Below are 15,094 nucleotides of genomic sequence, written 5' to 3' on the forward strand. Positions count from 1 at the left end.
GTATATACTGTTAGAAGAAATATTAATCTTTCCCATTCTTTTATAATGTTGATAAAAAGAGGTTTCACAAAAAACTTAAAGCCTATCATTTATCCCAGTATTCTTATATTCCCAACTTAGCAGTGAAAGGGTTTTTATCTAAAAAAAAAAAGAGCATGCTTCTAGTATTTTCATATATCAGTGTCTTTGAGATAACAAACCTTCTCAATTTTATCTTCTTTAATATTCTCAGAATCTGGATCAACCTTGAAAAAATTCCTAGAGGAGTCTGTGTCAATGAGCCCTGAAGAACGAGCCAGATACCTAGAGAACTATGACGTCGGTACCTTCTTTCTGTCTCGATCTCATTTATGGGCAAAGTTTTGTGGGATTGTAGATACTTTTGGGATGTTTGTCTTGCAACTTTAGTTTTGAGCAATTATGGATTTTATTGTGTCCGTTAAAAAAGAACTTCTGTACTTCATGTAACATTACCTGAAATATCCATAAATGTTGATGAATTGCCACTTCTTTTCTACATCTAGAGCTGAATGACAGAAAAAAAGTTTGATTTACAAATTTTTTAAATATTTTATGCTTGACTGTTCCTTACCACTCCCTCCCCATAGTAAATAGATGCCTGCCAATGCCCTGTGTGTGTTTCACTGGGAATTTGGAACAAGGCTGAAGGCCAGTGGAAAAAACAAAGACTTAAGGCTAGATGTCAGATCATATGTAGCTATTCTATCAGCTTAGTAATGTTTTTGCCTGTGTGAAGACATAATCTACTTGTACCATTTCATAGAATTGTTTTAGAATGACATTTAAATCTTACTGGTTTTGGACTCTTATTTTTCTTTTGAAGGACTTTTAAACTTTAATTAACACTACTAGGTAGATGTTAAGTTCTTTGGAATTAGAAGGAGTATAATGTACAGATTATTTGGCTAGAAAAATGCCTTATACAGAGTTTGTGTCCAATAGATTCATTGATTTCATCATGTTTTAGCATTCTTACCTACTTTGACTATCTTAAATTGTTTTTTCTTTAAAAAACCTGCAGATCATAAAACATCTTTATTTTACACAAAAGTAAATTAAACAACATAAAAGTCACCAGTAATCCTACCAATAAGAAGTAGCCACCATTATTAATATTTTTATAGGGAGTATATGTGTATATACACAAGTTTTTAAAACAAAAAGTTGATCACACTGTAATATTGTTTTATAACTTGCTTTTTTCACTTAACTTATCACAAACGTATACCATACCAGTAAGTATATATTTGACATCATCATTTAATGGCTGCATAGCTTTCCATTGTACAGTATTTTATTTTACCAATAAATTATTGTTGGTAATTTAATACTTTTCCTCTTTATTCACTATTTAAAGAAATACTACAAGGTATATTATTGTAGCTAAATCTTTGAAAATGTCCTTAATTATATATACTTATGTACAGTTATATGTAAATACATAAACTCCCAGAAGAGAAATTGCTGGATCAAACAATTTGCATGTTTTTAAGGCTTTGATACTTATTGCCAAATTGCCATTCATAAAGGTTGTACTTTTCACCTGAAAATGACTACTTTTGCCCATTTTCTTCATGTTTGCTAATAGTGGGTACTGTAAGGGCATTTTTTTTTTCTTAAGTTCAGAAAACTGAAATCTCTAGCTTCTGATAAATGCATGCTTTTTGCTCCATATTTTTAAACTGCTGACTGAAGCTGCATGATTAAGCATAACTACAGCCAGAGCCGCAGAGGAGCATGTAACCTGGAGAAACAGATGAGATCAGCTTTTTCAGTCTCTATCTGTGAGATGCTTACTTTATTCTAGTCCCAGTTGAATAAAGTGTTAAGTGTTAGTTCTAACAAATAATTTAAATGACTCCCACTTAACACCTGGAAATTACAAATAATCAAATATTCAGTTTCCTAAGTCTTCAGGGATTTGTGGGTTAGAAAGTACAGCAATTCATTTGGTTACTCAGAAATCATTCTTAAATATGTAATGCTAAACTGTTCCTAAACTTCTTCCGATTTGTTGTTTCTTAACAAAGCTTTAGATGTTAAAACTTAGCATTGTTGTTTTCTTTTAGAAAGTTGGACACGGACATTTTTTCCTGTTAATTCCTTGTGTTCTCATTACAGGCTATCCGAGTCACTCATGAGACCAGTGCCCATGAAGGTCAGACTGAGGTATTTCCCATTTTTCAAAACTTTCCTTGCCATGTGTAAGTCTAACCACAGTGTTCTCATATGGCATGTAGTTTTAGAAAACCACTTGGACTTTTTTTTCCTTTGAAGGAATCTGCTTATGTAAAAGTCGTCATGAAGTAGCACAAGAACATATATTGGTAAACTATTAGTAGGCACTTTGATATCAGCTGTCTCAGTCTGTCTAATCATTTAGACAGATTGCAGGTTGTGGGCTGTTTGCGTTCCCTATTAGAGTCCTCTGATTTGTGCAAGTGTTTCGAGAAAAATACCTGTGCTATAGTATGAGCAGATGAGCCTGTATGATTTTTCAAGACTCTATCATGCCCAACGTGTGGCAAAAAGCTGCGTCATTCTCTTTGCTCGGTAAATCTGTTCCAGGGCAATATGATGGTTTTTTACCATTTTCACCCGGGTAGCTAGTTCCTCACCTGGCTCACCTCTCCTCTCCTTCTCTTGCCTCTTTTTTTCTTTCTCTTGGTTGTCTTCATTCCCTCTTCCATTTCTTTTCCTTCCCTCTAAGCCTCGTGCTCCTGCTCGTGGGAGGGGTGTCAAAAGGTGTTTCAGCAAGATGAATTAGAGTTCAATTGAAGTTGTTTGGTGAATTCATAGCACATCTGAGTGTTAACACCAGAGAATTATAGATTTTCTTTCTTATCCATCTGGGACTTGAAACCATAGTTTTTCGTGTACAAAGATCATATTACCTTTATGCATTAAGAGTACTTGAAAACACATTTGAAAAATACCTGATTTAAAAATATTGGTCTTAAATATTTACACTATCTGCAAAAAAATTTAAGGAGAAAACAATTTGATACTATGTTATGACTGCAGTTTTTCATAGATTGAACTGGATAACTGAGTGTTTATAATAAAGCCATCTAAGAATTTGAACACTAATTCCCCCTATAATTATATCTTCTTGGTTGGTCTCAGGTTCTACTTTCAGAGGTATGGACTATTGTTTTTTGACCAAGTTTGCACAAACACACACACACACATACACACACACACACTATCTCCAGATGGCTATAACACCAGATTGTGGATTAATCAAACACTCCCTTTTTTTTATTGCTTTGTATGATCCTAAGCATGTTCTTAATCTTCACTCTGCTTTGCTTTTTTGTTTGTACATTTATAGTGTTAGAATTAGCAATGACGGTAATCAGCATGAGATTGTTATAAAATACGAAGATAGCTATTTGTAATGAAGCAAAATTAAGTGTAATAAAGCAACATTAATACATGTTTACTTCAAAAATTTGTCTTTGCGTTACCTTATCTTGCCTTTTTTTGGTGGCTTTATCCATATTAGGGCTTCAGTAACTCCTTTTATTTTATTAAAAAATTTTTTTTAATGTTTATTTAGTTTTGAGAGAGAGAGAGAGATAGAGAGCAAGCAGGAGAGGGACAGAGAGAGAGAGGGAGACACAGAATCTGAAGCAGGCTCTGGGCTCTGAGCTGTCAGCACAGAGCCTGAGATGGGGCTTGAACCCTCCTGAGCTGAAGTTGGAGGCTTAACCAACTGAGCCACCCAGGCGCCCCTTCAATAACTCTTTTTAGATGATGTTCACAGCTCTTTCCAGACCTGACTCCACTTTTTCTAATCTTGGATGTATTTTAGATGTCACCTGAATGACCCCCAGTATTTTGGAATACGCTTGTCCTTGTTTGAGCTTATTATATTGTATTTTAAACTTTTCTTTCCTTTATTTTTTTCTGTTTCTTGTAATAGTTTCATCATACGTTTTCCCCACTGTCACTAATTTAATAGAAATTTGTTTAACTTCTTCCTGGAAGATCAGCTTTTTATGTAGATTGTCAATCCTTAATCTTTATTCTAATACTCATTCATTTCGGGGCGCCTGGGTGGCGCAGTCGGTTAAGCGTCCGACTTCAGCCAGGTCACGATCTCGCAGTCCGTGAGTTCGAGCCCCGCGTCAGGCTCTGGGCTGATGGCTCAGAGCCTGGAGCCTGTTTCCGATTCTGTGTCTCCCTCTCTCTCTGCCCCTCCCCCGTTCATGCTCTGTCTCTCTCTGTCCCAAAAATAAATAAAAAATGTTGAAAAAAAAAAAAAAATCTAATACTCATTCATTTTTACACAGTTCTCCTGGATTACCTTTCCTGAAATGTAACTTGAATTATTTTGGGTACTCGGATTTTTCTGAAGTGTTTTAGTGTATAGAAAACAGTGATTTTCAAGGCAAGGTAGAGGTAGAAGTTAGGATTTTCTGAATAGCTTTTTCTAAATTTACTTTCAGAAGAATTAATCCCTTTTGTTCATTTTGCATCTTTCATAGTTGAGAATCCTTGCTAGAGTGAACCCTATTTTTTTGTGTATTATAGCCCTAAAGTGTATCAGGGTAAAAAAAAAAAAAAAAAAAGAAATGTGTTTGAGAACCATTTCCCAGGCATATACAATAAATTTCAGGCTCTTTAGCCTAGCTGTAGTCAAGCTTTTCCTAACTCTTGTCTTTCTAACTTTTCAACAGTGTTCTCTCGTTAAATATGTCTCTCTTGCTTTCCTTCACTTAACTGTTGCTAGGCTTTACCTCTTGCAGTTTACTTTTCTAAAATTATTCCTTCTGTTCATCTCTGCTCTTCCTACTTCTACCCATCCTTCAAGATCTGGCTTAAATACTACCTTCTGCATGAAGCAATCCATTCCCTTTATGGACTCTTTATATGACTTCTATTATTTGCATTTAGCTATTTTCATACTCTTTTTCATTTATTTAAGATGTATATATTTTCACCTTTTAACAGCTCTGAAATTAGGATGTATTTTTGCAGTTAATGTCATAATTTACTCTTTAGTATCCCCTGATTAGTTGTGTATAAAGTGACATATCTTATAGCCACTGGTCCCTTAGCTTTGACGAAATGTGGTGTCATGTCTACCTTACTGTGCCTCTTAGACCTAGGATTGGTGTCTGATTCATTTGGACATGCTCCAAAATATCCACACTGTTCCTTGCACATGAGCACAGTACATATTTATTATTTCACCAAAATTCCCTCAGAACTATCCTTAGTGGTGTAAGAACTTAAAAAAAAAAAATGTTTTTTTCCATAGTCCCCTAGGTAAACAGGACATACCCATTACCCGTTGTTCTTCAATACCGCACTATTAACATTTTGGGAAGGGTTCAGTTCTTTGTTGTATGGGCTGTTTTGTGCATTCCAAGGTGGAATATATATTACTATAGTCCAGGGGCACCCGGTTGGCTCAGTCGATTAAGTATCCAACTCTTGATTTCAGCTCAGGTCGTGGTCTCACTGTCATAGGATTAAGCCCCACATCAGGCTCTGTGCTGAGCGTGGAGCCTGCTTGGAATTCTCTTTCCCCTCTCTCTGCCCTTCCTCAGTTCACGCTCTCTTTTTCTCTCTCTCAAAAAAAATTACTATATTATACTCACTATTTTATTGACTCTCAGTCACTGAGAGAACAAAACTTAATAGCATATATTTTCAAATCAAGTATGAACCAGCTTAAAACTTTTGCATCAGGTACTGTGTTTGTGATCATCTTATTTCAGGTTCATCTACCATCTATGGGCTGAAGAGTCTTTGACATATTATTACCTCCATTGCTCTCTATATTCTAGCACACTGGTTTTTGTCAGTTCCTGGGAAACACCTAAGTCTTTCCAGTTTGTTTTTGTTTGCTTGGGCTGCCATAACAAAATATCACAGACTGGATGACTTAAAGAACAGAAATTCATTTTCTCACAGTTTGGAGGCTAGAAGTCAATATGGTACCATCAGTGTTGGTTTCTGGTGAGCCTCTCTTCCTGGCTTATAGATGGATGCTTTCTCACTGTGTCCTCACATGGCCTTTTCTCTGTGTGCATGTGGAGAGAGGGAGAGAGAGAGAGAGAAAAAAAAAAAAATATATATATATATACATACACAGAGAGGGATCAATCAATCGATCAATATCTTGTATCTCCTCTTCTTCTTCTAAAGACACCAGTCCTATCCAAGGTAGAGCATTACCATTATTAACCTTATTTACCTCCTTGAAGACCCTATCTCCAAATATAGTCACATTGGGGGTTAGGGCTTCAACATTAGAATTTGGGGGGAACACAGTTAAATGTATAACACCACCTGACTCAGTACTCTCCTGGAAATGCCCCTCCTATTTGCATAGACCTCTCATCCATGGGGTCACTCCTTAAAAGTCATTTTTTAAGAGGTGTTTCTTTTATCACTCTCATATACATCCACCTCTGAATTTTCTGTCACAAAATCCTGTTTATTTTCTTCCTGGCACTTTTAAATGATTTATAATAAGGTTTTTTGCTTATTTGTTTCTTCTGTTTATTTATTAGACTGTAAGTGCCATGAGCTTTGTCCCATTCACCTTGAATCCCCAGGACAGTGCTTGGCATGTGTAGGAATTTATGAGAAATTACATATACAAAGGTAAGGAGCACAGGATGTAGGTTTGTATGCTGACTCCACTACTTAGCAGCTTAGGCAAGATACTTTCCTCAGTGTAAAATGGAGATAGCAGCATCTACCTTATGGGATTGTTGTGAAGATTGATGAGCTAATCATATAAAGTCCCTGGCATATAATGGACCTTCAATAAATTTTAGGTGGTAATTTTATTTTATAAACATTCAGAAAGATGAATATGAATGGCAGAGGATGAGGCAGAGGAGGAAGTTAACAAGGCGAAGCCAGACAAGGAGGGGGCCTGGATTTTATAGGCAACAGGAAGCCACCAAGGATGGTGTGTTTAGTTTAGTTCATGGGTCATCTGTGTGGAAGTTGGATATGGAGCCTCACGCTATGGGGAGATAGCTGAAATCTTTTGTATTTGGATAGTAGTTAGAGCCTTGAGAATTCTATAGAGGGGGAGTGGTGGCGGGCCATGATAAATCCCCGGGGCATGTTGGTGTTTACAGAGTGGGTAGAGGGGGAAGAGAAGCCAGTAATAACAGTGTCATAGCAATGGCAGTTGTCAGGGACATCTTTGTTACTCTGTCAGAACATGTCCATGGGAGTAGAGCAGCCCAGAGCCTTAGTGCATGCAGAGATTTATAGCCTGAATGAGAAATCAGTAAGTTGAGTCACCCAAATACAGTGGTATTTTCAGAAGACTGGCTTACTTAATAGGTTTCTGTAGACCAGTTGTCTGTTTACTCATGTGGTTTTCCCATCCCATCATCCCACCATGATCGTCAGGCAGCCTTTGGCTAATCCAGAAATTTGGACAGTAGCCCCACTTCACTTAAGTTTCATTAACCCAAACTGAAAATTATTGCTTTCGTTTTTCACTTAAGATAAAAGAACAATGGGATATGAGGAACTTAAATTGTGTGTTGTTAAAATTTGAACAAGTGTCAGTGATACAGTCAGTAATGGAAGCAATCTGCCAAGTCCAAGGTGAAGAAAAGAAAAAAAAATCCAGAAAGGTATTTAATTTGCCTTTAAACTCTACTTTTACTTCATTGATGCTTACCTAAAAAGCAGTTTCTCCCAAAATATTTGAAAAATTAAAAAAAAAAAAGCAATTTTAAAAGTTTGTCTTTTGTCCATATTAGTCTAGGAGCTAGTCCAGATAGGAGTAGAGCTCTCCTGATGATTTATTGTTTATTTAACTTTTTACAAAATAATACATTTATCATACTTTTCAGAGCCTTCCATTCAAGTTTATCACAACCGTGAAAAGTAATAGAAATGGCACTACTGTTTTATTTATGGTTTTAAATAAACATGCCAAAGTGGAAAGTGCTTTTTGACTTACATATATTCACTTCCAATCTTTTTTAAAAAATTTATCTTTAAAATAGTTAAGATCAAAGAATTTTGTGGGAATTTTTTTCTTTACATTTTATCATGAGCATTTTCTTGTTTCATCAAGACCTCTTCATAAAAAATTCTATGTGGCTATCTACTGTTATGTGAATGAACCATAATTTACTTTCCAGGTTTCTTTTTTTAACTTTTGATGTTTGTATTGTTTTCAGTTTTCCAAGTTAAAACGGTAACTTTACTGAATGTCTTTCTTTATCCAAGTATTTATTCTACGTTCTCTTTTTAAAGATAGTTTCCTATATGTAGAATTACTGAATCAAAGGGCTGAATATTTCTAAGTTTCTTATTATATAAAATAAAATTGTCTTTCTTTCATTTGATCAACTAAGTAACCTGTTTGAGTACCTGTAGTACCAGGCACTGGGCTAGGAGATGTACGTACAAAGGTGAATAATACGTAGTTTGTGTCTTTCAGGATCTCTTACTTCAGTGGAGATAGTCTCAAAAGTAACCCTTACCAGTGTTGAATTCTGTTTTTAAATTTTACCATGTGTGATAGAGGGAATATGTTTGATTGCTAAAGATAGTTCAGAATTCTTTACTAAAAGTTTATAGAAGGAATTTAAATCATGAAATTGAATTATAATTTATTTATAATGAAATACGTAGTAATGTGTTTTGCTTAGTGTTGTCCATTAAGCGGGAGTTTATTTGTTAGGTAAGCAGTAGATAAATTGTGATTTTAAGTATGTGTTCATATATGTATACACAGTCAAAGATAAAGTGTGTGTGTGTGTGTGTGTGTATGCATGTGTGTGTACGTGTGCATGCATGTATGTGTATCTGGTTGGCTTGGCCCTATCAATGCAGACTGTCAGTGGAGGAAAACAGTGTCAAGTCTCATTTTAATTCAGTGTGTAAATATACTTTGCATGGCTTCATTTTGCTCTTCAATACAGTTTTGAGTGATTTTGATTATGTTAGAGTAAATTAAAGTGCTTACATTTATTTCTCTTCTTTAAGGATTTATTTTCTTCTTTCCCATGTTTGAAAGAAGCTAAACCTGTTAGGAAGAAACTTACTTCTTATACAACATAAAGTTTAAGTTTCTAATATTCTTAGAAGAATCAGATGGAAACAAATGGAACTCTGATGCAAAGTATACTTTTTAAACTATATAGCCCGCTTTTGTTAGGAAATCTGAAATTGCACTTTCTGACTTTTTTTTCCATTTACTTTCCATGCCTCATTTTCTTTGTTTCATTCCAGTAAGACTTAAGGTAAATCTTTTTTTGGGCAGCTTCATTTAATTTCATTCTTAAAATTGAGAAATTCTCTGGAACTCCTGGTTCTTTATACTTTTGCCTCTGTTTCTCTTATTTTTCTTTTTTATTGTTGTCATTCCTTCTTAATATTATTACCCAGAGAAAGGCATGTTTTGAAAGTATATGTAAAGTTGAATGGGGGAGCTGAGTTGGAAGGAGGGAATACAATTAGAATTAGTCACATTTGGGAAAATGTTATTGGAATAGTTCTTTTTGTTCCTGTATTTTCAAGCACTGACACCATGTCTCCAAGCATGTAATCAGTTCTTTATCTAATATCACTAGAAAAAAATGTATAGATAGATTAAATTAGTTGTTGAAAGGTAAGAAATGTAAATACTACTCCATCCTGATTATACTTTTTTCCCCCTTTCTTAGGTTAAGTGCTTTGTCCTAAAATGGATCAAGATATTCTTATCTTTCTTCTTCGTCATCTTTTTAACTTATTTATTATTTTTTGGTACGCTGAGGGTTTTGGAAATAGCAATATTAAACTATTTTGGAGGAAAATTCTTAGACTGAATTAATGAGTATACTCTTTTAGATCTGACTAAATGTAACCCTTCTGTGTAAAAATGTCTTCAGTAATAAACATAGAATCAAGATTAGGTTTGAAGATGGTGAGGTTTTTGTTTGTTTTGTTTAAAACCATAGCTTTCCAAAATGAAGGGGATGATGCTAGGATTTAAGATTTTTTCATTTGTAATAAATGAGAACCTGTTCTCACGTTGTTAAAAAAAAAAAAAAAATCTGGGAATTAGCTTGACCAGCTTAACAATGGTAAGCTTGAATTTAATGTAACATGTACAGATATGTCATTATATTGATAGAGATTTCTGACATGGAGAATTGTAAATTGAAGTGAGGAAACACAGCTGTTTAGTAGAGGAAAAGTCTTTCAAGAATGTCTTGAAATCTGTGGGCATCTTGATTTATTAGATGAACAAAATGAATAAATTTGCCATCGTGCAGATTTTCCATGGAATATGTAGTGATATTTTGTGTATTTTGATATGTAGCCCATGTTTCACTTTGACTTCTTTGCCAGCTAAACATGGATACTCTGTAGGGAAGTTTGTATCTTTTGCATGAATATGGTTTTACTTTCCTATTTTAAATTTGGACCTTACCTTTAGTGCAATCCGATATATTGTACTGAGCTTTCCAAAAAAATCTACAGAAATCCATTTAGAATTAATTTATAGTTGTGATTTTAAACTTTTCAAGTTTTACGTATATGGACATATTCCCATGCATGTGCATATACATACTCATACATGAATGCACACACATTTACAATTTAACTTCTTTTCATAGCATTTGGCAGCCCTAGAGAAGTTCCTCATACCTTTTCTTTCCATGTGCCATTTTAAACTCAGCGATATTGCTGAGGTCTGAAAGGACATATACATTCAGGAAATAACTGTTAAATTTAATTGTGATCAAATACATATTTTATCAACAGGTCAATAAAAGGAGTCATGATTTCCAATGATCATATAAAGAAGCTAAAATTATTTTTAAAAGTGGAATTTGAATTTTTTACAGCATTTTATTCCCATTTCTACCCTGTAGAAGGAAAGGAGATATTATAAAGAAAATGCACATTGTTTTCTACTAGAGGTGCACAAATATCATAGGTTCTCAAGCCAGAAAACTCTCACTCTGAGATGACTGGGGATGCTTGGAGACATTAGGCGTCACTTTGGGTGCCACAGTGTCAATTGAGGAAGTTTTCTTTGTACTCTTGGAAATTGAGGCACTTATTAGCTTCCAAATATTCTCATCTTAATCCTCACTGCTTTTGAAACCATGTTTGTCATCTTCCTTTAATGATGGTTACATTTACTGAATGCATCTTACATGGTGGGCATTATACTAAAGGACAGGGGTCCCCTATTCTAATCTTCTAAATTCCTTAAGATCTTTGTTACCCCCATTTTACAGATGGGAAGACTAAGAAGTAATTCATCCAAGGTCACATAGCTAGTAAGTACTGACCATGCTATCAAGGCAGAAAAACAAAATAACTCAAAATTGCTAAAACAAAAAAAGAAGAAAGGGAGGATTTTTAATTTTAAATTTTTGTTTTTATCCTAAGAGCAAAGTTAAACACAGCTAATAATTTAATGCAAATATGTAATGCATCACAAGCGACCATTCTTAGTTGTACTGAATACTTTTATTCTTTGTTACCCTTATATCTAAGTTAGCTCTTAGTAGATTTTTCCTTATATTAAACATAAAATCTTCCCCTTAAACTAACCACAGTCTTTTGGTTATCATATTGTGTATATTTCAGAAAACAGTAATTATTTTAAGTATCTACCAGCTAATGATCCCTTCGTGTTCAGAAAATTACATGGTTATAATGATATTTTTCTTAATAACAGGATGCCTATTAAAATGAGAAAATGTTTTGGGTGTAAGCCAAAATCACTTAGTTTATTTTCGCATTTTAGAATAATTCAGATTTAAGCACTTACAACAACCTTCCAAACACTTGATTTCTTAATAGACAAGCATTTTTTAGGCAGACCCTTGGCCCCCTTTTAAAAAATGTGTGTATCATTTCTTTTTAGCCTTTACAGTATTTTTAATTCATTGGTTAAACAGTTTAAAGAGTAATCTTGTCATTTACATACACACAGGGACATGTACATTAATGGAAAGAAGGTTTTAAACAGACACACATCCTTTTTAAACAGGCACACAACCTCCACCTTTTAATTAAAGGTTTAGATCATTTCTTTGTAGCCTTCATGATATTTCTAATTTTTTTTTATTGTTATTAAACAGTTTAAAGAGTAGTTGACTCATTTTCTCACATACAAAGTGACATGCACATTAACTGTGAAGGAAAAATAATTTGGCTTTGTAGGACCTGGGTATTTTATTTTTGTTTTATTTGTTTATTCTGAACTAGCTATAAGTGTTTAAAAAACAGAAACATTTGAATTGTGTTTGAGGAATACAAATAGAGATAGTAATAGATTTCCCTCTATGAATCAGCTAAATTAATTGACAGTTGACGGGTGAGTGGCTCTGTATGCAATGAAAACACTGAAATTAGAGTTAGGAGTCATGTGTTCTGCCTCTGGTTTCGACTGTTACTAGTTGAATGCTTTGGGCAAGTCAGCTAAGTCCTTGTGCTTCTAAATATTAAAAAACAAAAAACCAGCTCCCCCCCCCAAAAAAAAAAAACACTGTCCTAATAAACCCACTCTGTGTTTGTATTTTACTTTATTATTGTTTATTTTTTTGTCTTTTATTTTTGACTCTGACAGGATTTAAGTTAGAATCAGAATGCTTAAAAATCTCTGAAAATGAGTGTTTATGCCTAAATCTTTCATGCAATAATAATTTATTAAATTCCTAAGGGTTCTTTGTGAAGAGCAAAACATTTAAGCTGCTTTTGAAATGCCTGGGGTTCTGAAAAGTCTGTTCTAGGTTTTCCTGAATATTATATAATGAAGAGATAGATTTGTTATTACATGTGAAGTGTTCTATATGAAGTCACCCTATACTGCTGCATTGCCTACACAGCAGAGGGGATGTAGAGTCAATGGTAAAGTCTGGCACATGTTGATATTTTTAATAATTTTAATGAAGTAAGTAATTTTTTAAGCAATTTTGGATTCTAAAAGACTATAAAATCACCATAAGCAGTCCCAAAAGGGAAGCTCTCATTCACTCCACCAGCCTCACTGATACTTATGAGATAGACTAGGGACAAGACTAGAGAGAGCTCTAAGGTACAAACCTGGGGAAGGGAGCAGTTTCTACTTTGGTTATGGCACGAAGTCTGGATTCTTCTCTACAGAGCAAAACCTAAAGATACTAGGACAAAAAACCTTCTTTGGGGAAGGGAATAGATAAAAACCACCCCTTGGGGGAGGGGCAGAAATCTATGAGACAAATCACTGGAGGAGGAAAGCCTGATTCTTGATATTCAGGGACAAACAGCCTACCTATAATGGTAGAGCCAATGGCTAAACCAGAACAATAAAGAATGTCTCTATCATCTCACCATTAAAGACCAGCATGCACCAATAAATGTCAAAAGTTTGAGAGAGCAAGAACAAGGAGAAAAACCTCTGAGCACAGGCTCCGAGAAAAATCCTATATCTGTCAGTGGAACAAGAACATTGAAAAAGAAAGCGTCGAACAACCCAGCTGCTACCCTAAGCACAGGGTAATGGTAGATGAATTTTAAGGTGGTAGGTTGGTAAGGTTAACCATAGCCAAATAAAACCCAAACAGCTCAACTCCTGACTAGATTGATTCAGTTCCACACATTAAGGCCTACCAGAAGGGACATGCCCATTCTCAGGCATAAGTACTATTTATCTCAGTTTGCTCTTCCACAAGATGTATAGCTTTTAACCAAAAATTATAAGACAAGAAACAAGAAAAATAACAGTACACTGTTATAAGACAAAACAGTCAAAAACCAGAGTCAGATATGATTTTGATATTGGAACTGTCAGATGCAGCTTGAAATAACTATAATTAACATATTAAAGGCTCATGTGAAAAAGGTAGACATGTACTAACAAATAGGGAATATCAGCAGAGAGTTTGAAAGGACAAGAAAGAATCAAATGGAAATGATAGTAATGAAAAATATGGTACCAGAGATGAAGAATGCCCTTAATGGGTTCACCAACCAATAGAATTGACGAAATTGAGGAGAGAATCAGTAAATTTGAGGGCACATCACTAAAAATTGCTCATACTGAACCACAAAAGTAAAATACACTGTGGTAGTGGTTTTAGGGGACCCAGGGCATCTCAGAGTTGTGGAGCAATCTCAAATGATCTGATACATGAAAGTAGAATCCCAGAAGGAAAAGAGAGAGGTGGGGGCTAGATGGAGACATAGGACAGTAAAAATATTTCAAGATCTAATGGCTGTTTTTCAAAGAATAATTAAAGACATCAAAGCACAGCTTCAAGAATCTCAACACTAAGATAAATACCCCTATGCTCCCAAAACCAAACACACATAGACATGGAGATATATAATATTCAAACTGCAGAAAATGAAAGCTCAATAGAAAATGTTCAAGGCAGCCAGAAGAAAAAGACACATTGGATACAGAGGAACAAAGATAAGAGTTACATCAAGCCTCTCAGATATTATACAAGCCAGAACACCATGGAATGATATTTTTGAAGATGAAAAAATTAAAATGTAACAAAAATATCTTTTAAAACTAAAGGACACATAAAGAGATTGAAACAAACAAAAACAGAGAATTCATTAGCAGGTTACCTGCACTACGATTTGGTACTACACAAAGATTTGTGGAGTGCTGAAAATGGAACAAGTGAAAGTAAATATAAATATTGTTCTTTTTTTAATGTTTATTATTTATTTTTGAGAGAGAGAGAGACAGAGTGCAAGCAGGGGAGGGTTAGAGAGAGAGACAGACACAGAATCCGAAGCAGGCTCCAGGTTCTGAGCTGTCAGCACAGAGCCCAATGCGGGCAGGACTCGAATCCACAAACTGAGATTATGACCTAAACTGAAGTCAGATGCTCAACCGACTGAGCCACCAGGCGCCCCTATTGTTCTTTTTAAAAATTGTTTTAGAAGACAATTGACTATCAAAATAAAAAATGATAACCATGTATTGTAAATTTATAGCATATATAAAAAGAAAATGTGTGACATTAGCACAAAGGATGGAAGAAAGAATTTGGAATACTGCTGTAAGATTTTTAGATGACTTACGATGTGGTATAATATTACTTGAAGGTACACTGTGACTAAAGAT

The 15,094-nt window shown here is 34.7% G+C and overlaps 1 protein-coding gene across 2 annotated transcripts in view; it reads left to right on the plus strand.

Annotated features, from left to right (window-relative positions):
- UCHL3 (ubiquitin C-terminal hydrolase L3) overlaps positions 1-15,094 on the plus strand; it is a 42,475-nt gene that overhangs the window by 12,408 nt on the left and 14,973 nt on the right. For both annotated transcript variants that reach the window (XM_047080713.1, XM_047080721.1), the window contains exons 5-6: positions 233-318; positions 2,143-2,190. In XM_047080713.1, coding sequence (XP_046936669.1) covers positions 233-318; positions 2,143-2,190 — 134 coding nt within the window. The remainder of the gene's footprint in view (positions 1-232; positions 319-2,142; positions 2,191-15,094) is intronic.

The sequence above is a fragment of the Lynx rufus genome, unplaced genomic scaffold, assembly GCF_022079265.1.
Source record: "Lynx rufus isolate CCGP_SWC_20201006 ecotype Redwood Valley unplaced genomic scaffold, mLynRuf1.p SCAF_1, whole genome shotgun sequence".
NCBI lineage: Eukaryota > Metazoa > Chordata > Mammalia > Carnivora > Felidae > Lynx > Lynx rufus.